The sequence below is a fragment of the Culex pipiens genome, chromosome 2 (assembly GCF_016801865.2).
Source record: "Culex pipiens pallens isolate TS chromosome 2, TS_CPP_V2, whole genome shotgun sequence".
Classification (NCBI taxonomy): Eukaryota; Metazoa; Arthropoda; class Insecta; order Diptera; family Culicidae; genus Culex; species Culex pipiens.
The window spans coordinates 209,305,259-209,330,925 of record NC_068938.1 but is presented as its reverse complement, the minus strand read 5'-3'; the positions used below and the strand labels follow the sequence as shown (position 1 = coordinate 209,330,925).

At 33.8% G+C, this 25,667-nt stretch overlaps 2 protein-coding genes across 2 annotated transcripts in view; one reads left to right on the top strand and one right to left on the bottom strand.

Moving 5' to 3' along the window:
* Positions 1 to 25,667, top strand: part of LOC120421577 (cathepsin B-like) — a 400,102-nt gene that overhangs the window by 82,071 nt on the left and 292,364 nt on the right. The window lies entirely within an intron of this gene.
* Positions 10,265 to 25,667, bottom strand: part of LOC120421579 (uncharacterized) — a 60,143-nt gene continuing 44,740 nt past the window's right edge. Inside the window, exons 5-7 of the mRNA XM_039584811.2 lie at positions 16,999 to 17,311; positions 11,222 to 11,336; positions 10,265 to 10,834 (exon numbers count right to left, since the gene is read on the bottom strand). Coding sequence (XP_039440745.1) covers positions 10,664 to 10,834; positions 11,222 to 11,336; positions 16,999 to 17,311 — 599 coding nt within the window. The 3' untranslated portion in view covers positions 10,265 to 10,663. The remainder of the gene's footprint in view (positions 10,835 to 11,221; positions 11,337 to 16,998; positions 17,312 to 25,667) is intronic.

Below are 25,667 nucleotides of genomic sequence, written 5' to 3'. Positions count from 1 at the left end.
AGTTTCAATCTCAACTTAATGTTAACATGTTAAGGTTAATGTTAACATTCCATAGGTCGCCTCCCTAAGGTGTCGTGATAAGGTCCAGTTTGTGACGATACACTACCTTCCCTTTACTAAGCAATCGAATCCAGAAGAGAAACGATCACCAGTTGTGTTGGTCCGAGCCGGGATTTGAACCCCGATCTACCGCTTACTAGGCGGGAGCGTTACCACTAGGCTACGTGGCTCGGTCAATGGATGGAAAAACATGCAAACATAAAATAAGAGAAAAATAATAATAGTCTAGTTTTGTTTTTATTTGCATATTTACCTAAAAAATGTAAAATATTTTTTTGATGTCTTTAACTTGGAAGTAAGATTCAATATAATGCACTGCAATGTTCGAGAGAATGACTAAAATAAAAACAATCTGAAATATTATCTTTCAGTGCTACAACATTTAAAACAAGAAAAATTTAATGCAAACCCTTCTTAAATTCTGGGAGGACTAGTAATGGCAGGTAGTTGAAATAAAGAAGAAGACGAAAATTGTTTTTTAACATTTTTTAAATTGAAGGATTTTTACTGTTTGCAAAAACTCAAATCAACTGATCAAAATATAATTTTAGATTTGTTAGAAGGGTAATTTTCTACCAACTCACACGAAATCAGGGAAAGTTGCCATGACCCCTCTTCAATTTGCGTGAAACTTTGTCATGGGGGGCAACTTTCGTCCCTGATCACGAATCCGAGATCCGTTTTTTGATATCTCGTGACGGAGGGGCGGTACGACCCCTTTTATTTTTGAACATGCGAAAAAAGAGGTGTTTTTTCCAAAAACACATATTTTTCATAAAAAACACAAAAAAAAGTTTTAAAAACTCTGCCATAAACAATAGGGTTTTGTGCGTAAAAAAAGTGTTTTTTTTCTTGAAATCGCGATAACTTGTGATGTTTTTAAGCAATCCCCTTATGTTTATGTATCAAAATTAATTTTCTGCTCTACAACTTCGTAGAACATTGTTACACTCTAAAAAATAACCTTGCAAAGTTAGAAAAAAACACGAAATTTTAAAATGAATAATTTTGTTCTAAATGAACGAAAAGTACATAAATTTTCCCTTAAAATAATTTAACATTTAACATTTAAAAAAGCTGATTTTATTTTTTCTGGAAGATAGATTAATTTTTTATTAATTTCTCAATGGTTTCATACATGAGAAGTTCTGCAAAATATTTTAAATGATTTGTTGAATAAATTTCTCTATTTTGATATTGTGTTCGATCACGAGACATTTTGTATGTTTTTTGGGTGTTTTTAAATCTTGTATTTTTTTAGAATATTGAGAATTTCTGTGAGGCTTTGCTGAATACTAAATTGAATTTCACACAAGAGCAGTTAAATTGGAATTGGACCCATATTCGGCACACTGATCATTCCGACCAATGGAGCATTTCCATTCGAGCAGTTTTTGCTTTTTTCTACAATGTATTTCTTATGTAGCGAACTGTCAAAAACTGTTCGACTGCGGGTGCTCCATTATCATTAAAAAAACACAATTTTCAGAGAAATTGCTTGCTTACCTTTATTCGAACTATTCATAACTTTGAAATAGCCAAAAACACTTTTTGAACATTATCAAATAGATTTTAGGAAACCATGTGTATTGAAGTCTATTAGGTTTGAGAATATTATATGTATTTTATAATTTATTTACTCTTGTTATGAAAATATAATCTTTGTTCATTAGGGTGCCCAGAAAAAATGACCCCTTGCTCCACAAACGGAAACCGGTTTTTTTTGGGTTATTTTTAGCATCTGTGCAAATTTTGCGCGAAATTGGTTGAGATTAACCCATTGATACCCGAGCCTTAAGTTGTTGAAAAAAATATTTTTCATACAAAAATGACTTTTTTAAATCGCTAATAACTTTTCAGGATCAAGTTTTACAGCTTTGATCTGTTCTACAAAGTTGTAGAGCGTTAAATTATCAATAAGAATCTCACTTTTGGGATTATTTAGAAGGAAGTAGCGCACCATGCAGACCAAACCGTAAGAAAGTTGAGTTTTTCATACATTTTTTCAATTTTTCCCATACAAACTTTACCTTCGAGTATCAATGGGTAAATGTTGACCGATTTTGCTCATATTTAACCCAGAGTCCTAAAATAGCTCAATGAACAATAATCAGCTTGTGGAGCGAGGTTTTGAGAAAAAGTCCCATATTCTGGGCACCCTATTGTTCAAACTACTACTTTTCATCTCTTTTCTAATGTTATCTAAACCTAGCGCATTATAAAAAAATCTGTTTTTTTATAAAAAAGTTGCACAAATCCAATGAAAAAATACATATCTATTACAAGTACACATTTTTAAACTTCTTATGCATTGATCCCATCCCTCGGAAAATGCCCATTCAGTGAAATTTTTGGAAAAATGTTCCTCTCCCGGAAAATGAAAACCTGATTTAATGCAATAGGAATATTTGGAAATTAAAGATGAAAAAAATATGTAGGGGAAATATACCCATCTTAAGCCTAATAAGCGGTCGTGTTTGAATGATGCTGGATAATCTGGAGTGCTCCTTGAAATTCACTAAAACCAAGTACACCAACGAGTAGAGCAACTTTTTGTGAACATTTCTGTTTATTTTCACTTTTATTAAAAGTTATGCTATTCCTTTTACAAGCATTTAAAAAAAATATTTCCCAAATGCATTCTAATCAGTCGAGTGCATTGGGCCACGCCCATTTTCCTATTTTCAGCTTGGTTCTTTTTTTTCTTCCAGCGCTCACTTGGGTCTGCTTAGTGCTGCCAAATTGATGAAATTTAAGCGAACACTCACGCAAAGTAGCATTTATAGAGAAAGTTTCCTGGCATCACTGGCTCACTCCAACAGGCGCCGTGGTGGTGTTGGTGGCCACCCTTTGTTTTTTTGCCTTCACTTCTCGCTCGGTTTTCTTCAGCCTTCGATTGGAATGGGTCATCAAAATTCAAACGTCAAAAGACTTAGCGCGTTTGTTTTTTCGATGGCGCTTGCTAATTATTGACATGTTTCGGGGTTATTTTTCAAGTGAGTGATTAACTAATGTGCAAAAGAATATGTTGGCGGTAGTTGGAAGCAATTTTATATCTTAAGCGCTTTGAAATCGTTAGCGCAAGTGAAAACATATTGATGGCGACTTTCGTTAAGCAGTTAACCTCTCATCTTGCGTGTGGATGTGTGTGCCACCAAAATGATGAGAAATGGTCTCGCAAAATAGAAATTATGATCAAAAGTGCATTAAATTTCATCTTTTTGGCCAGTAAATGGCATAAATTTGCGTGCTTACTTGAGGCGGTGCTGCTGCTGGTAAGTTTATAGCCTAAATAGTATTTTTGGAGCTTTAATCGAGCATCAAACTCTCCATATGACGAAGATAGGTGTTTGATTAGAAAGGGTATATTTCCCGTACAACAAATATAAGGCTACAAAATGTAAAATTTAATTATCAATGCGTAAGTACCGTCTCAGTCTGCCGACACTGTGTTTCACCAGAAACTCTTCAAGTGTAAATTAAACATTTACGCATCGGTTCGGATGGTGGCACACATTCTAGGCGTAAGCAGCCGTGTTTCTTTTAACCGCCTTGCTTCAGTTGGTACCAAAAGTGTCCTCGTCCTAGTCGTTGTCGTTTCCTGACTTGCATATGTAAGGGTTAGGTTTTCCCCTCTCCCCCTACCTATAAACGAAAGCTGCGACATCAGAAGCCACCAGAGTGGAAAACCGAGTTTGGGAAAATTAAAAGAAACAAAGGCGAAAGACAAATTTTCCAACTCTTTTCCGTTCCCACTCTCTGTCTCTCTATCTCAGGAGGACGACGTGAGCGATGCGACGACACGTTTGTGCAAAAGAATCCCCGGGAAAACCGCATATTTTCCTTTCACTTCCATTTCCGTTCCGTGGCTGACTCTCGCGTTGAACTCTTTCTTCCGGATTCGTGCACGTGCACGGCTATAGTCTTTTCGGGGGCTGGTTTGGCTGGCTGGTGTAACACTAATCCCGAACGTCCCGACGAAACAGAGCGATCTTCGTGCTAAAGAGATAAACCGTGTCCCTTTGGCGTGGGTTAGGGGGGTTTGAAATTAGGGTATTGGGACGAATTATTGACTTTGAATGAGAGTACCGAACATTTTTTTTATTTCTTTCGAAACAAAATTGCTTTTTCCAATCAATTTTTATTTTTTTGTAGATTGTTAAGAAGGCCACATAGGTAATCAAAACGTCGGATTAAAAGTGAATATTTGTTTTGACATCAACAAAATTGTCAACTCCAAAGATTGAACCTCCCACCCTGGGGGTTTTGGGGCCAACATTGGCCACCCTGTGCCGGGTTTGTGCGGTGTGGAACGTGAGTGGAATTTTCAAAAAGTACAAACTTTTTGAAGTGGCTGTAAATTTGTGGCGGAAAAAGTTACCCCCAACAGGATGATTGCTAATGGTACAAGTTTGGGGAGGGGAGGAAGAACGGGAAGGTAAGAAAACACGGAAGAGAATTAACACATTGTCATCCGGAACAATGCAATAATGGCCTCCGGACAGCCGCGGAAGCAGTAATCAAGTCGACACGTACGTAGCTGAAGACGGGCGGTAAATTGGTCGTTTTGGAGTCGTTTCCGGTTCCACCGGGAGATGTTGACAGGGAAGTATTGTCTGGAGAGTGGATTGTGTTAAATTGGATAACCGGTGGACATTGATACTTAATTATGTATACCATTTAATAGCACTCTTTGAAAATTGATACTTATCTTAATGGCAAATAACGTTCAATTGGAAAAAAAAAGTTTCAATGAAAAAATCCAAGCAAAATAGTGTTCTCTTTGCAAAACTTGATTTTTTCAGCACTCGTTGTATCTATTTGACTCGGTAAATCTCGTTGGATAAATATTTATATGACCCGTACTGAAACAATTCTTTTTGTAGCATGAACTTTTCTAATGCAACAAGTTGCAAAATGATGCTTTTTTCAGCACGAGTCGTACGGTTCTCCGACAAGGCTCTGCTGAGCTTTTTACAGGGTGGTCACTCAAGTCGGGAAATCGGGAAAGTCAGGAAAAAGTCGGGAATTCGCCAAAATCCGCAAAAAAACGGGAAAAAGTCGAGAATTTTTGAATTTTTGTCAAAAAGTCGGGAATTCCAAGCATACTTGTTTGAAAATTATTTTCTAACTCTTGAATAATTTTGTCATATTTTGTACAATTTTCAAATTAAATTCACAAAAATTTTCTTAAGTAACTTATTTTAAATTTAAGGTTCCTTTCACTATTTCAATCTATTTAAGATTGAAAAGGCCATTTAAGACATTAAACATCCTAATAAATATTAAATGCATTCAACACAGAATTTCATAATATTTTTCATGAATCAACCGGTTTTTACTAATTTTTGTTTATAAAACATGATCTATTTACCAAACAAACTTAACTAAAAACAACAACAAAGTTAATTAAAACTTAATAGAACCTAATTTTAACGATTATGGCCAGCGTGAAGTTATGATTCTGTCTTAATATTGATTGAATATTTGAAAAAATATTCCAACTAGAGTTTGGCAATGGTTTTTTTGGTGTAAAAAATTCATTAAGTCATTTCAAATATTATTTTTCCAATGGTTTGTCTTCAGTCTTCAGTTTTTAGAAAACTTAAATATCGAACAAAATCCATTCGTTATTCGTTCTGAATGAAAAATTCGAAAAACTTTATTACGTTTTGTAACATAAAAAAATATTGAAAAAGCAAAAAAAAAGTAATTTTTAATTACATTATTGCGAATATGTATGTTTAAAGCATTAGTCTTCTCGAACATTTTGCATTAATAAAGTTGGAATTTTATCAAACTGAATTTTTCATTGAGAAAAATTTAACAGTTAAATACTGATAACTGGATAATTCAGATCCAAATTTACAAAATTTCGAAGGGAACTTAAAAAAAATTCTATGAATTCCTACACTCAAAAAAATGAGTTCGCGTAAACGTGAACAGAGTTCATGCCACCGGGAACCAGGAAGAAAACTGTTCAACTTTTATAGTGCATTGCACCATGAAAGTGAACAGTTTTATTCCTGGTTCCCGTTGGGATAAACTCTGTTCACGTTTACGCGAACTAATTTTTTTTGAGTGTAGATATTTTTCAAAATTCTTTGAAATCATGTAATCATGTTTAAGCGTTCTTTGATTTTAAATAAAATAAAATTAAGAATAAAATGTTATATTCATTAAACTTTAACTTTTTGATTTTGATGTATCAAAAACTATACGTTTTCCAATTTTAAAAATTAACATTGAAATTATAAGTGTTTTTAAGCTTTCAGTTATTTTTCAAAGACCCTGAATCAAAATAATTAGTGCTTCCATTTTAAAAGTATTTTTTAGGAAATTGTTGTTGAGTTTCTTTTTTTACGAAAATTGTAAATAGTTAGATTTTTTTTTTCGATGGCTGATATTATTTTTTTTATTAAGAGTTTTTGTTTGAAATCATTATTTAGATAAGAAATGCCTATTTTTCGAGTTTATGGAAAAGTCGGAAAAAGTCGGGAATTTGAAAATGGGATTTGAATGGTCACCCTGGGCTTTTAGTACTTACATGAGTGCTATAATAAACTATTCAGCTCTGTTATTTTTAGTGATGGTTAGAAGGTCATTTTGCAACTTTACAATAGGAAAATTCAGTATTTCAAACTTAAATTGGGAAATAAACATTTCGAATTGCAAAAAAAAAATATTTTATATGTCGATGAATGTTTTGTTATCAATATTTCAAATCATATAATTGTTAATGTTTTATTTTCGTTGTATTAATCATCAAATTAAAAAACAAAAATAAGAAAACTGCATTGATATTAAAGTACAACAAAAAAAAGTTCGTTTCATATTGCCCGCAAATTGTCACCGCATGTCATGAATATATTTTAGAGGGAATACTTTTTATTATTCTCCTACCTCTGTGCAGGTCTAAAATTTCCTCGCGCTGAATTTATGCATTTCCACCGCAGCGTCCCGTTGTAATTTATTTGCCCCGTTGCGTTTCACGCAGTTGGAAATTCAATTTAGAGTGAAAAACGTGAATGGATTCAATATCACTTCGTTTGGTTTTTCCTTCTGTATAAATAATTATTAATTTTATACCGATACCGATGGGTTGAGTTGCAGCTCGCCAACTGCAACATGTGAAACGTGATACTTTTATTTGTGTCTCTAATTTAATTAATGGCCTAAACAAATTATCATTCTGCGCTCGCTCTCCCACAACTGTCCAACTCCGTTTTTTTGTGCCCTAGATTGCCGCAAACTGCATCCGATTTCAACTCTGTTTTTAACAGTGCACTTGGTGCTGACCACCAACTCTCTCTCTGATTCAATCATAAAGTTTATTATTTATTTACACTTGCATCGCTCATAAAGGGACTGTGGGCAATCAGATACAAAAAATAAAAGAAAAAGCATCAGTTTATTTGTAATGTACTTTTTTATTTGTTCATTATAATTATAGTGAGCTTTTAACATTTTGCCGTTATTTACAGAGCTGATTAAATGAAACGTGTTTTTCCGCTTGTCTCACGCGTAAACGCCCAGCGTTTTTCCTCCTCTCAATTTTCCACAATTTTCCCTCCCTCTCATTCCTCTTTGTCATCAACCTGATTTTGCACCCTATAATATGACCATATGCAGGAGAGGAGTTCAGTATTTTCAAAAATAATTAAATAAACTTTAACCTTTCAACATACTCACACACGCACGCACACACTCACATTCACAATTTAATAGCATTACCCGTGTTGTACAACGCAGTGGTGGGGCTGTCGATGTTTTCAAGTATTGCGAAAATAAATTGTTTAGCGCACAACAGGCCGGCTAATTGTGTTGAACAAATATTTGTCCTGTCGCCGTGTTTGCTTATTTTTATGCCTGTCCCCACGGCAATTGACCCTCGCAGTAATTACCCTCCCATAAATGGACATGGTTTCGGGGTGGGTGGTTGCAACAACTCTTTTGGAAAATTGTTTTTCGGTTCTTCCGATTTTTTTTTATTTTTTTGATTTTATGACATTAATTTTAACAATGGTTTCTGTCACTCTCATAATATCAAACAATTCCCATTTTTTCAAATGGCAAAAAATGCCCATTGGAAATTTTAAAACAATCTTTTAAACAGGTTAAAATCTTCAACGATTACAAAAATATTGTGCATTACAAAAAAACACAAAAATATAGAAATATACAATCTAAAGTTATGCTAACTTTTCGAAATATTGTGTATAAGAATTTTTACAGATGAATTTTCAAATAATTTGCAAAAAATTTTCAAAGAATTTTCATAGAATTTTCAAAGAATTTTCAAAGAATTTTCAAAGAATTTTCAAAGAATTTTCAAAGAATTTTCAAAGAATTTTCAAAGAATTTTCAAAGAATTTTCAAAGAATTTTCAAAGAATTTTCAAAGAATTTTCAAAGAATTTTCAAAGAATTTTCAAAAAATTTTCAAGGAATTTATATTTTGAATATTTTTTTACAAAAATCCTATAAATTTTAAATAACTATATATTATTAAAATATAAAATTGATTATCAATAATGTTTCAATGAATTTTCAAACAAATTTTTAATAAATTTTCAATAAATTTTCAAACAAATTTTCAATAAATTTTCAATAAATTTTCAATAAATTTTCAATAAATTTTCAATAAATTTTCAATAAATTTTCAATAAATTTTTAATAAATTTTCAATAAATTTTTAATGAATTTTCAATAAATTTTCAATTAATTTTCTATAAATTTTCAATAAATTTTCAATTAATATTCAATGAATTTTCAATAAATTTTGAATAAATTTTCAATAAATTTTCAATAAATTTTCAATAAATTTTGAATAAATTTTCAACAAATTTTCAATAAATTTTGAATAAATTTTCAATAAATTTTCAATAAATTTTCAATAAATTTTAAATAAATTTTCAATAAATTTTCAATAAATTTTCCATTAATTTTCAATAAATTTTCAATAAATTTTCAATAAATTTTCAATATATTTTCAATAAATTTTCAATATATTTTCAATGAATTTTCAATAAATTTTCAATAAATTTTCAATAAATTTTCAATAAATTTTCAATAAATTTTCAATAAATTTTCAATAAATTTTCAATAAATTTTCAATAAATTTTCAATAAATTTTCAATAAATTTTCAATAAATTTTCAATAAATTTTCAATAAATTTTCAATAAATTTACAATAAATTTTCAATAAATTTTCAATAAATTTCCAATAAACTTTCAATAAACTTTCAATAAATTTTCAATAAATTTTCAATAAATTTTCAATAAATTTTCAATAAATTTTCAATAAATTTTCAATAAATTTTCAATAAATTTTCAATAAATTTTCAATAAATTTTCAATAAATTTTTAATAAATTTTCAATAAATTTTTAAAGTTTTGAATAAACTTTTCTTTTAGAAGTATTTTGAATTTCAAATAAACTTAAATGCATTTGAAATAAATTTTATTTCAAAAAACAAATCAGTGTAATCAGTATATTTTCAACATTTTGCAATGAATTTCTAATAAATTACCAACGCAAGTCATAACTGTTTTAATTACATTTTCTATAAATGTTCAGTAATTTTTTTTAGTTCAAATTATATAGTTTTTCAAATTATATAATTTTATAATTTGTTTATACTTGGTTTGGTAATAAGATTTTTCAAATTATTCCTACCTCCTTCTGAAACAGTTTGTGGTTCTATATATTTCTTCTAGTAACTCCTAGTTACCTTTTAGATTTGAGATGGATCAATTTTAATATTTTTTACATGGTCAGTTTCTCCTGCATAGATGTTGATTTCAAACTTATAATTCTCGGTGATTTTCATTTTAATTTTTAAATATTAAAATAATAAACTAATTATGTTTCCGGAAATCAGTTCCAACAAACCCATCACATTTTGCATTTAATATGCGTTCAAATCCTGCGTCAATTGTGCAATATTTGCAAACATTTACGCGAAATAAGCTCGGCGGACTTAAATTACCCACCGGTACAACAAAACATCGACACCCAGCTCTCAGTACAACAACAAAAACATTCTGAACCGTGTTCGCGCGCGCTTACGGTCCTAAATTAATTTATTCATGCTAACTTGTCTATCTCACTCCGACTATTTCGCGCGAACAATTTAACTATCACACTCTCACACACTCATTCACACCAAACAATGATTCCCACTTGTTTTTGTTTGCTTGCATGTGTGTGTCTCGATCACAAATTAGGTGCGTCTATGCTACAATTTGTGCCATCCCTAAATGCCTCCCCAGGCCTCATCAATCCGTTCCACCCTGAACCCTGCGTCGTCTGTCAATGTTGGACCACAGATCAACAGACGTGACATTTTGTTCTTGCTTGTTCGATTTGAGGTTAGTTTTGTTTGGATTAGTTCTCTGCACACGATTTTGACATTTGATTAGTTTCGCTAGCGTCCGCACCGCATAATACCCTTTCCGGAGTCCCACGTCTGCTGATCTGTCCCAAAAAAGTGCTGTAATGTTGTGTCTCTGCTCAGGTGCGTCATGTTTCAAGCAGGTTCTCGACATGTTGTGGCGGCAGCATCGTTGTTCCTTTGTCGTTGTGGGGGGCCAGCCGGCGATTAAATTGCCCAGCAGGTCACGCGACTCCCCTTTGCCGACAGCAGCGCCAGTGCGGACACTAGCAGAAGCAGCAGCAGTACCGAAGGGGGGGCAGTGCAGGGCGTCGCGACGCCCGAGCTGAAATAATCCCGGCACTTTCCGCTGGCGGGCGTGTAATCGACGCAATGCATCTGCGGGTGATGACATAAATTTAGAGAGAGCAGAACAAAATTAGCGAAAATGTGTAAAACATGATTTCGAGCGGGGTTGACGAAAATAGTTATTAGCGAAATTTAGACGCGAGAACAACTTTTTTGAAAAGGGGGGGAACAAATGTAGCTAATCGAGTGGTGGGGCGATTTGGAAATTAGTTGGAAATATTGGCGGATTGTCGAATTAATTAGTGAGAGGGTAGCCGAAATAATTTGGCAAAGAGGATTTTGATTGCGATAAGGGCTTAAAAGAGGGGAGGAGGGAGGGTGAGGGGATCAACAAATGTTTTGCAACGGCAATTAATTAGGAATTCGGTTTGCGTGGCGTGCGGCAATAGTTTGAAGCGAACCGGAAGTGATACATACCCTCATCAGCGTGTTGGACATTTTGTCTAGGAATTTCCGGGTGAAAAGCGCCGTTTCGTCTCCGCACGCGTGACGGACCGTAAACTCCGAGCACTGCATGTACTTGTGAAAGGCACTGTGAGAAAATAAGTTTGTTATTATTTATTTCAAAAATATGACTTGAAAATTTGAAAATTAATAATTGAGGTAGTTTTATGTTATGATAAATAAATACATTTTGTTGAGATTGCAACATCGTTTAAAGCATTATAATACATTTTCAACTTGTTAAAAGGCATTTTTTTAAATTTTCTTAGTTTGCTCTAGAGGTAGAAATGAGGTGTCCTGATTTGCATAAATTTTTAAGCGTTTGTTTTATGTATACTCAGCAAAAAATCCGATGGTAAAATCGCATGCAAAAGCATGCACATCACCTTCGTCAAAATAAACACTTAATATTACACACTGCATGTACTTTTTTTGCAAACACAAAAAAAAGTTGCAACCGACGGGATTCAAACCCAGCACCAACAGTAAGGACTGGCGCCTTAGCCCACTCGGCCATCAGCCGATGAAAAGATGTTAGGATAAACGCATATATGAGCTTGACTTTCGGTCAAGTAGGTTTCCCATACTGATGGGCTACATATTTCAGGGTGTAAAATCACATAAAATTGCATAAAATAATGCAACATTTATTTTACACCCAGGCATTTTACACGCAGCTGGATTACTACATTTTTAGCTGTGTAGATGTGTAAATATGAGCCACCACGACTAAAAGAAGCAAGGCGAAATAAAAAATTAAGTTCGTGATTCGAAAATAATATTCAGTTCATTTTTAGGATAAAATCAAATAAAGACAATTCAGTATTTGTTGTTAAGAAACTCTTGGTTGAAGGTTCAATATTAAAGAAAAATTTTCGAAAAGTTTTTCGTACATATTAACGAGACATTACATAAAAACCTAAATTATATCCTCTAGTTTGAGTGACTCTTCGTTGGAAATATCCTTCAGAATCAAGAAAAAAATCTTTTAAACGTGTAACTTAGAATCTTGAAATAATTGTATATACCTCACAAAATATCGGGAAAGAGCTCTCTTTCTTGGTGTCAAACATTAGACATCATCGATTTTTTTTGTTTAGGTTGTTTTAGAAAAAAAACAAACAACACCGAGCATGGTATACTTTTAAGAAAACAAGCGCATCCATTGAATATCCCCTTTTTAGAACAAATCTATGGAGCTGCTTGGTTCTTAGAAATATTAGCTATTATTGTGATATTTATTTTTGATGTACATTAATCATCAAATTTGAGTATCCGTTTTGATTATATGAGACATTCAAGTTCAAACATTTAATTATTTCGAAACTATACATTTAGTTTGAATTTTCAAGTGTTTTTTCATGTGAATGGATTGTAAAATTTTGATTTGGAATGACAAATTTGAAAGTTTAAAAAAATTTAATTTATCAACAGTTTTGGATCAGGTTATTTAATTAAATATTTTGAGAAAAAAGAAAACAGAATAACATTTTAGATCTTTTCCGGCCAATAATAAACATTACAACATTCCTACATAACTTCTATAAAATCTTTATGGGTAATTCTCTACCAACTCACACGAAATCGGGAAAAGTTGCCCCGACCCCTCTTCGATTTGCGTGAAACTTTGTCCTAAGGGGTAACTTTTGTCCCTGATCACGAATCCGAGGTCCATTTTTTGATATCTCGTGACGGAGGGGCGGTACGACCCCTTCCATTTTTGAACATGTGAAAAAAGAGGTGTTTTTCAATAATTTGCAGTCTGAAACGGTGATGAGATAGAAATTTGGTGTCAAAGGGACTTTTATGTAAAATTAGACGTCCGATTTGATGGCGTACTCATAATTCCGAAAAAACGTATTTTTCATCGAAAAAACACAAAAAAAGTATTAAAAATTCTCCCATTTTCCGTTACTCGACTGTAAAAATTTTTTTTTCGTGAAATCGCTATATATCAAATTTTTTGTAATTGTCTGCTCTACAACTTTGTAGAACATTGTTTCACTCTAAAAAGGCTGCAAATTATTGAAAACACCTCTTTTTTCGCATGTTCAAAAATGGAAGGGGTCGTACCGCCCCTCCGTCACGAGATATCAAAAAACGGACCTCGGATTCGTGATCAGGGACAAAAGATACCCCTTAGGACAAAGTTTCACGCAAATCGAAGAGGGGTCGGGGCAACTGCTGTGTGAGTTGGCGGAGAATTACCCTTATATGAATTTTCATTTTTAGTATGGTTACGCGGAGGTGCCTGGTTTCTAATGGAATCATAGAATTTATAACCGAAATTTGCACAATCAACAGAGAAAAAAATGGTTTTCAAACTGTAGGGTTGTGTTTGCAATTTTGATAACTTTTTGAAAATTACCAATATTTTGTTTTAATGAAGGAAAAAATAAAAAAAAAGTTGTTTTTATTGTTTTGATTGACGCTTGCAAAAAAATAAATTCTGAGATAATATATGAGTAATTCAAGTATTTTTTAAGAATTTTCTCCTCTCCTCCAAAAACATTTAAAAAATCATAGCAAAAAAAACCCCTACATATCGTTGGAAGAACTTTCTCAAACTAAACTTGTAAACTTGTACTAAACTTTGTAAACTGATATAAATGTATTTTGAAACTTTTATTTTCATATTTTTAATTTATTTTATCTTTTTCAAAATTATACCACTTGTTGGAAAAGTTGAAAATATGAAATTATTTTAAATTTTTTAATATTTTGTTGAATTTTTTTTCGATTCTTAGTCATACTAAAGACTTTGGTCATACTTTGGGTTCTGTTTAACCATCTACCGCCAAATTTTTTTTTCGGAAATTTCTATTTTTCCCGTATTTAGGAGGTCATTTTCAGCAACTTTTTTACTACGAAAAACTCTACTCAAACTCTTGTTTTCTTTTTAGTTTTTATATTTGCATTTATCTTGTTTAAAAATACTTTTAAATTTGTCACTGTGAAAAATTCGAGAGAATATGACAGATTTTCTCAAGGTTATTATTTTTAAAACATGTACTGGGATGGCCACAAAAAGTCCATGCTTTATTTTTGAAAAAAAAAAGTTTATTCAATCGTGATTAGAAAAGTAGTTACGTTAAAAATTCTTTGTTTAAATTCCGGGGTGACTTTGATAGTTATAATTTTTCTTGTAAACATCAGATTTAAAGTGTTAAAATTTCATTTTTACGTCAAATGTACCATCACTAAGGTTGCTGATATAGGTTTTTAGAAAAATAATCAATGTTTATATTTAGTTTACTAAGTTTATAAGTTTTTTTTAACAAGATACATATAAATTTTAGGTAAAATTGCTAAAAAGTCGAAATTTTGTATATAAAATTATTGATTTATATTGCATTTCAAATTGATTTCGAAGCACGAATCACAAGTTTTCACATTTTACATAAAATTTGTTCAACTAACATTGCCTATAAATTAGGCGTCATCCATAAAGTACGTACGCTCTTAGGGGGGGAGGGGGGGTTACCGTAGGTGTGACAAGATGTGACGAAGGGGGGAGGGGGGTTTGCGAGACTGTGACGTCACGCAAGTTTTTTTTTATGATTGCATAATATTAATTCGAAATGCTAAATCCTCTTTTCTAAAATTGTTTGCTTACTATCTTACCGTCATCAGGGGTGACATTGGGTCTGGCGGGTGAGATTGAGTCATACAAATTTCCGTATTTTTTGCATGACCCAAACTCACCCCCAGACCCAATATCACCCCTGATGACGGTATTACATTATAATTTATTATATAGTCACATTTTTTTCAACTGGAACTTCAATATTTTGCAAATTCTTGCTTGATAAAAATAAATGCTTTGAAAGCAGGGTGTTCATGAGAAAACTGCTATAAATTGTTCAAACTTATTAGATACAAAGCTGTGAAAACAGTCTTCAAGATTTTTTTATACTTGAATGTTATACCAGGTCTTCTAATTTTTAAAAGATACAAAACTGTTTTTTATATCGCAATGTTTATTCCAAAAAATATATAATTAGACAAGTTTTTTTTCATAATAAAATTGCCAAAAATACCAAAATTATGAGAGTTTAAAGATATAAAAACTATAAAAAATCCCATCGAAAACAAGGGGGGGGGGTCTGGGAAAATTTGACGTACTTTTTGTGGGGAGGGGGGTTCAACCTTGTGTGACAAAGTGTGACATAGGGGAGGGGGGGTTAATTTTGGCCGATTTTTGCGTGGCATACTTTGTGGATGACGCCTTAGGAGATTTCAAAATCATATATTATTTATTATTTACAAACTTATTTTGCCTTCTCTTAGTGGAAAATTTCCAAAGAATCCGAAAACGCATTCCGTTTTCCGATACAAAATCATGTCCATAGAGAAAATCACGACACTTCCTGAAGTTTGAAATAATGCCTTTCATCAACTATTTCTTTATTATAGTTAACTAACTTATTAAACGTTTCAAAATTTTATCAAAAGTTCTTCTTGAGGTACTTTGAACACTTCTCTACCACGGATAGTATGATTTCAAACAATTGCGTACGTATTTAATTTGTATTTTTATTTTGTGGAAAAATCTGAAACCTATCAAAGTCACCCCGGCTATCAAAGTCACCCCGTTTTACGGTATGTTTTTCAGTGCTTCAAACTGTAATTTCTCGGATAGTAAAAAGTAAATCTTTCCCTGTTCCTGAGTGGAACACCCTTGAAGAGTATCGAGGCCGGCATTTACAAAGCGGATTCAGTGACAGTTTATTATTCAACTTAATGTTAACATGTTAAGGTTGATGTTAACATTCCATAGGTTGTCTTTCTAAGGTGTCTTGATAAGGTCCAGTTTGTGACGATACACTACCTTTCCTTTACTAAGCAATCGAATCCAGAAGGGAAAAGATCACCAGTTGTGTTGGTCCGAGCCGGGATTTAAACCCCGATCTACCGCTTACGAGGCGGAAGCGCTACCACTAGGCTACGTGGCTCGGTCCAATTTCTCGGATACTATTTTTTATTCTTTTTTTTGTAATTTTTTCTTGTTTTTTTTGGTGATTTTTTTAAAATTGTATTTTTATTTTTATTTTTTTTACCTGTTAAAAACATTCTTTCCTTTTTTGGACAATTGTATGATATGAGTTTTTCCCGGGACTGGAAATTGGACGCTCTTGTTGGAAGTAACTTTTTGGTAAGTAAAACAATACTAAACTAATTAAATAGCAAGCTTTGGGAAACTTGTTTTTTGTACAACCCCAACCTTGATTTATACTCGCTTGAAAGTTTTAAGCAATTCTGTTTAAATTTTTTAAAGCATAAATTCAACAAATTTATAATAATTGTCCCCATTTTTGACAACAGTACCACGCGTATCCATTTAGGCGATTTCAAACCTGCATTATTTCAAAATGCACTGACGTTGATTATATTCGCTTCAAGCCATTTCCATCATCAGGAAATTTCAGTAACGCTCATTTAAGTCGCTCAAGCCCTATCTTTAGACAAGTTTATGGGGGCAGAAGCTGCATGGTGTCCATTACCGTTTCTTCGTCGGATTTCCCCAAACCATCATCCCATTTAACACAGTGCTCCGATTCGCTGCTGATCTTTTCACCGTTTATTGAGCAAATACACTGTGAATAACTCTCTCTCTCTCTCTGTGCAGGCAGCACTACTTTGGCCCTAATCCTGAATGGATCCCAAAACTTGAAACATAACAAACAATGGACTCTACGGGAATCTCTCCTCGCTAAACCGTGGAGAGGAAGTTGTTGCCCGAAACTTACCAGCAAACCATTTTCAGCCGTTCCTCTTCCGCATCCTCGACACTTTTGGTCAAGTTCTGCTGCTGCTGCTGATGCTGGTTGTGATGCTGCCGATGATGGTGATGCTGCTGGTTCTGGTTCTGCATGTCGTTCACCGAGAGCGACATGGCTGCATTGGGCGTCGGTTGGTGCAGCAGAACGGGAGGAGCCGGAGTCGTTGTGCTGCTGGTGGTGGCCACCTGCCCAATCTTGGCCATTGTGCTCTGGTAGCTGACCGCACAGACTTCGTAGTCCTTCTTCACGTGTCGCATGCAGGGTGCATGTCTAAGAAAGTCTGTGTGTGTGTAATGATTGTGTTTTTTTGTTGTTGTTGCAGGTTCAAGTCCAGCCCAGACCACGAGTTCCGGAAGTTCCGTCGAGACGAGCAAGAAGAAAGAGAAACAGATAAGGTTAGATGAGCTTGCCTGGGACAGGAATGAGCTTTCCAGGACGATTTTCGGATGTCATGCTATATGGGAGCTACAACTACTTCTACGACGTGTATGTTTGGACTGTGTGTGTGTGTGTTCGCAATTTCTCTGAATGATGATAATAAAATGGTTCCTTTCCCCATTTGCCAGCATAGCAAGAGATGGAATGGCATATTGACAACAATGCAACAAAGCACACATGCACCCAGTCGAGGAGGATGAGTTTAAGGTCGATTTGAAAATGCTTTATAGAAAATTAAAAGTTCGGAGCAGAGTCCTACACAGTTCACATTGTGACCGAACTTCAAAAGCGGCATCGACATCGACGTTTTACAACCGATAATGAAAAGTGTTTGGAAGCGTTCACAGGGAAAAACGGAACAAGAAGGATAAACAGACATGTGTGTGAGGGAGAGTGGACTTCCGGTAGAATGGTGACGGTTGGTTATATCAACCAGCTCCATTGAATACGGTTTAGTTTGTTCCAGTCAATAAAGGGGGGGAAAACCTTATTTTTGGCCCCAGACTGGAGTGGCATTGTGGCACGTAGTTTTGACTGACCGAGCGTTGAACGGTTAGTGGTTAGATGAGCGGGAGGATTGCGGTTGGGCAGGAGGGAAAATTTGGTTTAAATTTCGAAAATATGTAACATTTCTATGCTTCGAATAGAATTTCAGCTTTTTGTAAATTCAATAAAACAAATATTTATAAATTTAACAGTTTAAAATATTCTTAAATAGAACTTTTTATAGAATTTTTTTTAAGTTAGAATGAAACTTTTTCCATGCATTCCCTTGTTATTACCTATGTAAAAAAAAACATTTTGCAAAATCGATAAAATTATCGTCGATAATATCGCTTCTAACGACAACGACAATGGTTATCATTATCGTCGGGACGATAAACATAATCTATCGATATTTTAATAATTTTATCGACGATAACCTTTTTGCTGATAACGGATGATAACTCATTTTCAGAATATTTCTAAAATCGACTTAATGTAAAATTTTTACGTAAAATGTTCAATGCTTTCACTAAGAATAGATTTTTTGAAAATGTTGTAAGATTCAAAGTATAAATACTGTTTTTTTCACAAAGCGAAGTGAAATTTTGTAAGCTTTTTCACTTTATTAGAGGTTTTTTAAACACTAAAATTTAAATAAAATACACTCCAGACTCGATTATCCGAAGGCATCGAAAAAATATCACTTCGGAAAATCATTTTTTTGGTTTTTTTTTTATTTTATTGTCGAGCTCAAGTATGACCCCTAAACCACCGTATCTTTCTTCGAAAATACTCAAAGGTATCAAACGAAGCGAAATTGTGTATGCTTTTTCATACAAACATACAACAATTTTCTTCGTTTGGAAAAATGACAGTTGAGCCAGTCCGTTTTGCGATGCCTGTCCGTCGGGTCGCATGTTTTTTTCGCGTCGTTCGTCGTCGGTGAGTTTGTCGGGTGAGTGCGTGTGTGTGTGTGTGTGTGTGTGTGTGTGTGTGTGTGTGTGTGTGTGTGTGTGTATGTGTGTGTGTGTATGTGTGTGTGTGAAGGTGCGGCTTGCTCTGGATGTCACGATGACAGTTGAGGCAGTCCGTTTTGAGGTGACCTGTATGTTTGTCTATTCCTTTCTATTGACGTGGCTTTTCCTTCTTAGTTAGATTGTAAAGTTCAAATATCGCGATCGTCTTTCTCGTTAGTCAGACGGGTTTCTTTGTTCTATGATTCGCGATTGTTTCATGGGAAGATTCGTTCTTAATTGCGTTAGCATAACATAAAATATATTTGACCATTCGTTTCCCGCGAAATCATTTTTTAGCATTATAGCTCGTAAAGCACGATGACAAATATTGTTTCAATGCGATTGTTCAAGTCCTTTAGATAACTCATGACTCATCAGTAATTAATTGGTCGCTCATCTTATAAAAACTTAAAAGTATAAATAGTCTCAGGTCAACTCTACGTAAATGTGTTACGCTGAGTATAATATTTCACCTTTTAATTACACATAATTTTGATTCTATCTTTCCACAGCCGGCTGTCTAAGATTGAATCATATATGCTAAACTCAACACCAAATAACCGGGAATGGTCTCATCCGCATCATCCGATTGTTTGCCTTGAGAATACATAATACATCACCCTATCACTCAACGAAATTCATTGATTATTGGGCCACATCATCATCCTCTATGATGAATCCTGGCCATCACCCTTTCCCACTAACAAAATCCCAAGTAGAAGTAGTTTTCCGGCACACGCGGGGGTGTGGATATCGTATAGAACCCACCCTTGGTAGCAGCCTGTGCTAACTAACATTCCCGTCCCATCCCCTCGAGATCTACAAACTGACATGGCGGGCGCCGTTGGTGGCCAACGACTGTTTCCTATTGGCAACGGCTCTAGTTTTGATGATCGTGATGTTTTATCTTTTCAGCGCATTCATGCATGCTGTTGATAAGGGAAACATTATTTGATCGTTGAAGCGTAAGACCGGTTGTATTGATAGGATATTACGGTCCTGTTCAGCAACGGAGAAGGACAACCATGGGTGGTCTCTCATGCTCATGCTCATGCTCATGCTCACATACAACAATTTTCTTCGTTTGATACCCATATTTCATATTTGAAAATTTTAGTATTTTCTACAAATTACCTTAATAAAAGTATTTTTTTGTATAATACGTAAATTTTCACAAAATAGGATCGAAGCAAACTGTGCCTATGGTCATACGCGTTTTTTGTTTGCTGTCATTTTTTACCTACGATTTTTTTAATTTTCTTTAAAATGTGCGAAAGTAGTTAAAATAAGAAGACTTCGTCACTATTTCGAGTGCCAGACACTAACAGTGGAACTGGTGGAAGTGCATTGGAAGTTATTTTCGTGGAACATTAGAAATTCGACTTCCACGGCTGCGGATGAAAAAAGTTGAAAACAACAGTTGCGAAGCGGTCATTACCTCAAGCGTTCCTGTGTGTCCAGTTCCTACCTACCACATTAAATCCAGGACGGCATCGGGGATGTATTGGAAGTAGCTGTGGCCACTTCAAAGTCATGTGATGCTTGCTGTTAGCGTGCGATATCAAGTCTGCTGCCGGGAGTTCTGCTAGTCAAGCCAAATTCAAGACAGGCATTCAAGAAAAAATAAGATGCAAGTGGAATATGGCGAGACGATTGGAATTGAGCCGTTTCAGAAGAATTCGTGTTTTTGGTGAAAGCTTTCCATTTTAAATTTTTAAAAAAACCCTTACATCCACTCTAACATTCATACATTCCACTGAAGATAACTACGCCAACCATATTATATACGCGGTAGGGTGTTCCCTTGGTCGTTCGCTGTGAGTTGTGGATTGCCTGCTTCTCTTATGAAGGTTCGACTGGGGGGGCATGCTTATTAATTTCTCGTCGCTCCATACCCTCAGTGACGTGATGGGAGCAAGGGCGTCTATGCAAAGTGTCCCTACACCCGCTACAAATTTCCGGCGCTTGGGGAGGGAAGGGGGAAACCATTTTGATCTATGCGCCGGTATTTGTAGCATTAAAATTCGTGCAAAAAAACTTATGCACGTGGGTGTACAGATTACGGAGTAAAAGATGATCGAATTGTTCACCTAGCGCTCACATGTGTTTCGGGACCAAGTTGCCTGCGGGTATGGGGATCATACATACATACATACAATACGAAAATTTTCACAAAATACCGTATTTTGTAGAAAATACTAAAATTTGGAAATATGAAATATGGGTATCAAATGAAGATTTTTTTTGTATGTTTCATTACGCATACACACTTTGAATGCCTCAAAAAACGGTTTGATTCGTTTGACACCCATATTGCAAATTATGAAAATTTGAGAATTTTCAAGAAATTACGACATTTTGTGAAAATGTTAGAGTTTTAATATAAAAAAACTCTAATAAAGTGAAAATACATACCAAATTTTGCTTCGTTTGATACCCATATTGAAACTTTAAAAAAATTGAGTGTTTTCGAAAAAATAGGGTATTTTGTGATATTTAAAAAAAAACTCTGAAAAAATATAAAAGAAGGCATAAAAAAATTCGCTTCGTTTGATACCCATATTCAAATTATGAAAATTTGTGTACTTTCGTACGGTAAAAAGTAAATCTTATAATGTGAAAAAGCATTAAAAAATCGCTTTGTCTGATACTCATATTGGAAATTTTGAAAATTTTAGTATTTACGACAAAATACGATATTTTCTGAAAATTTAAGTTTTTTTTTACAAAAAAATAAAATCTAATAAAGTGAAAAAGCATAAATATTTTTCGCTTCGTTTGATACCCATGTTGCAAATTATGATAATTTGAGTACATTTGAAAAAATACGGTATTTCATGAAAATTAAAGTTTTTTCCAAAACAAAAGCTCTAATAAGGTGAAAAAGCATACAAAATTTCGCTTCGTTTGATTGAATATTATGAAAATTTGAGCACTTTCGAACAAATACGGTATTTTGTGAAAAAATTTGAGTATTTAATCAAAAAAGTTGGAAATGCAACATAAACCGGCTGTATCTCGATGAAAACTCAACCGATTTCGATGATTCTTGTTGCATTCGATCTGGAAGAATGTCAAGAATCGCCTCCAACAAGGTAGATCCAAAACAGATGCGTCTACCTTAAGTTATAATAAAAAATGCATTTCCAACTTTTTTCCAAGGGTTTTATGAGCCGGTGAAGTTGCATTTCCAACTTTTTTGACCCCGTTGGGGCTACAAGTGTTAAAGCTTGGATTTTGGGAAAATTGTTTTTTTTTGTTGCACTCAATTCATCATTCAAATCACGATATCATAATGTTACTAAAAATGAAAATAAAAAAGAAATATAGAAATTACAAGCCATAGTCTCAATATTTGAATGAAAAAAATGTTTTAAAATGCATTGTACACTAGTTCAGTTGTTTTGCAATCATTAATTTCCAAAAATGTAAGAGTTGACGAAAATAAAACTTTTAGCGAAAAAAAAAAACTTCATACGGTAATGGGCATCTAAAATTTTCAAAAATTCTATTTTTTTTAATAACCCAAACATTTCAAAAAATGATTCTTAACGCATTCTAAATTGACTTTCAGCTTGCTTGCACATTTCCATTGAAGTTTGGAAGTGTTTTGATTTTTTTTCTATTTTAAACAAACATAAACTGAACAAGACAAATGCTAAAATATAAAATAAACGTTACTTAATCCACCCTTAGGTGGTTGGTGCCTTCCTCTCATTCAAAGGGTAATGCTATCCAATATAGACACGCTTGTGGGAAGGTCTTTAAATTACCTATCCAAAGATAGGTCGCATGATATATTTGGAATACGTTTTCATCTTAATATCTGAGAACTGGCCTCCAAAAAGTGTATAAATAACTCTTAAGTGCTTATAACTTTTGATAGGGTTGTCAGATCTTCAATGTTTTGGACGCGTTGGAAAGGTCTTTTGATTACCTGTTCAACGACGGGTTGCATGATAGATCCGGACAACGTTTTCATCGTGATATCTGAGATCCGGCTTCCAAAAAGTGCATAAATAACACTTAAGTGCTAATAACTTTTGATAGGGTTGTCAGATCTTCAATGTATTGGTCGCGTTGGAAAGGTCTTTTAAACCACCCTTTTTACAATCTTCCGGACTTTTGTCAAAATCGTTTTTTTAGCATAACTTTTGAAGTACTTAACTAAACTGCATAATTTTTAATAGCGACTTATGGGACGCCAAAACGGATCGAATGACGCCAAAACTGACAAAATCGGTTCACGCAATGTCAAGATAATCGAGTGACAATTTTTTGATCAACATCCCACCACACACACAGACATTTGCTCAGAATTCGATTCTGAGTCGATAGGTATACATAAAGGTGGGTCTAGGAGGTCTAATTGAGAAGTTCAGTTTTCTAGTGATTTTATAGCCTTTCCTCAGTAAGGTGAGGAAGGCAAAAAGGAGTAACACGGGAAAACAAAATTATCGAAAAAATTAGATTTTTTAAGACTAAGAAGGATTACTTTTTGGAGGTATCCCATTTTTGTTGCAACGTGTCCTTTTAAATTTCGGATTTAGCAACATTTATTATACTAAAATTTAATTGAATTTTGATGATTTAAAAGATATTTTTTATTTTTGAACAGTTTTAACACAATTAAACCAAATTTATGTTGTTGCAAACATTTTCTTCAAATGTGCTTTAATGAACAAATTCGAACGCATTGATTTATTTTGGATATTTTGGCCACTTTCGTTTAATCCCATTATGCAGTAGGTGTGTGGTGTCGACTACGACGAGATGTCCAAGAATGTTCGTCCTCAAAGCGAAATTGAATTCTGTAAAAAGGGGCCCACACACCCACAGATACCCCCTTCTAGCCGGAATTTTTCTGCACTTGCGCCAGCACCCCCCGCCGAGTACGAGAGTGGCGAATGAATAATGAATGGCCGTTCGTTTTTCGTTGATCTATCTCATCCCCCCCATGGTTGACTTGGCCTGGTCCGGCATTGTCCTTCTGTTCTCAAAGAGAGCAGAACGGGGACGGATTTATTGAAAATGGTCAGCAAGTCTTGCCAGGGCTGCTTGTAACCGGCCCGGACGACGCCACGATATTGAAAGTTTGAAAATTCGTGAGGCCAGGACAAACACGTTGCGTTCATGGGAAGAAAGGATTGATGCGTCCAGGCTGTCATTCATTGCAGTGCCGATCACGTCCAGGGTGCATGTGGTGTATGTGTGTGGAAAGAGGACACAGAAACACACATTCATAATATCAGCCATTGTGATCCTTCTGTGACGAGCAGGGACGCTATTATCCTGGTAAATCAGAATAAATAGGCGCATGACTTTATTCATGCTCTAATGGATAGTACGGGCGTGTGAATGGAACAATTTTGCTTATTACTTTGTCATTTTTAATGCATCATTTCAATCTCTTGAGAAGTGATTTGCTTTTCCAACATTAATATTGATTTCTCAAAACCCGGTATGACACCTTAAAATTTAAAATATGCTTCAAGAAAATATCAAGGGTTGATCAAAAACAAAATAAATTAAAGTTTAATATATAAATTATATCAGCAATTCTGAAAAAAAGTTCTCCGATCGAGCACAACATTTTTCTGGGTTTTTGGTGCCTTTGGTATGCCCAAAGAAGCCATTTTGCATCATTAGTCTGTCGATATAATTTTCCATACAAATTTGGCAGCTGTCCTTATAAAAATGATATATGAAAATTCAAAAACCTGTATCATTTGAAGGAATTTTTTGATCAATTTGGTGTCTTCGGAAAGGTTGTAGGTTTTTTTTGGTGATTTTAATTTAACTTTCTGTCACTAAAACATGATTTGTAAAAAAACCCCTATTTTATTTTTTTAAATATATTTTCTGATATGTTTTAGGGGACATCAAATGCCAACATTTCAGAAATTTACAGAATGTGCAAAAATCTTTGACCGAGTTATGAATTTTTGAATCAATACTGATTTGTTCAAAAAAAGCGAAATATTGGTCGCAAAAATTTTTCAACTTCATTTTTTGATGTAAAATCGAATTTGCAGTCAAAAAGTACTTAAGTGAAATTTTGATGAAGTGCACCATTTTCAAGTTATAGCCATTTTTAGGTTACTTTTTTAAAAATAGTCGCAATTATTATTATTTTTTAAATTAGAGCCTATATTTGCCCACTATTGAAAAAAAAATATTTGAGGAGCTGAGAAAATTCTCTATATTTTGCATTTTTGAACATTGTTGATACGTCCTTTAGTTTAGTTGGAAAATTGATGTTTTCTAAGTCTCAAGATTTTCAATTTTAAAATAAGAAACATTCGTGAATTTTTCCTGTCTTTTCTAAAACAATATTTAAAATTATTTGAATCAAGATTAACATTTCAAACGGGCGTAATATTGAATGTTTAATGTGGTTTTTGCGAAAAATTCTCTTTTTTGGTACCACCCTAGAAAATATTCTTTGATAATGTAGTAAGATTAAAGCATAAATACAAAGAAAAAAAAAACAAAATACCATACTTTTCGAAAATACTAAAATTTTCATAATTTTGCAATATCTGTACCAAACGAAGCGAAATTTTGCAAGATTTGTTTACTTTAATTACAGTTTTTTTTTGTTAAATACAAAATATTTCACAAAATGCCGTATTTTTTCAAAAATATTACAATTTTCATAATTTGCAAGCGTAATTTTGGATGCATTTTCAAGGT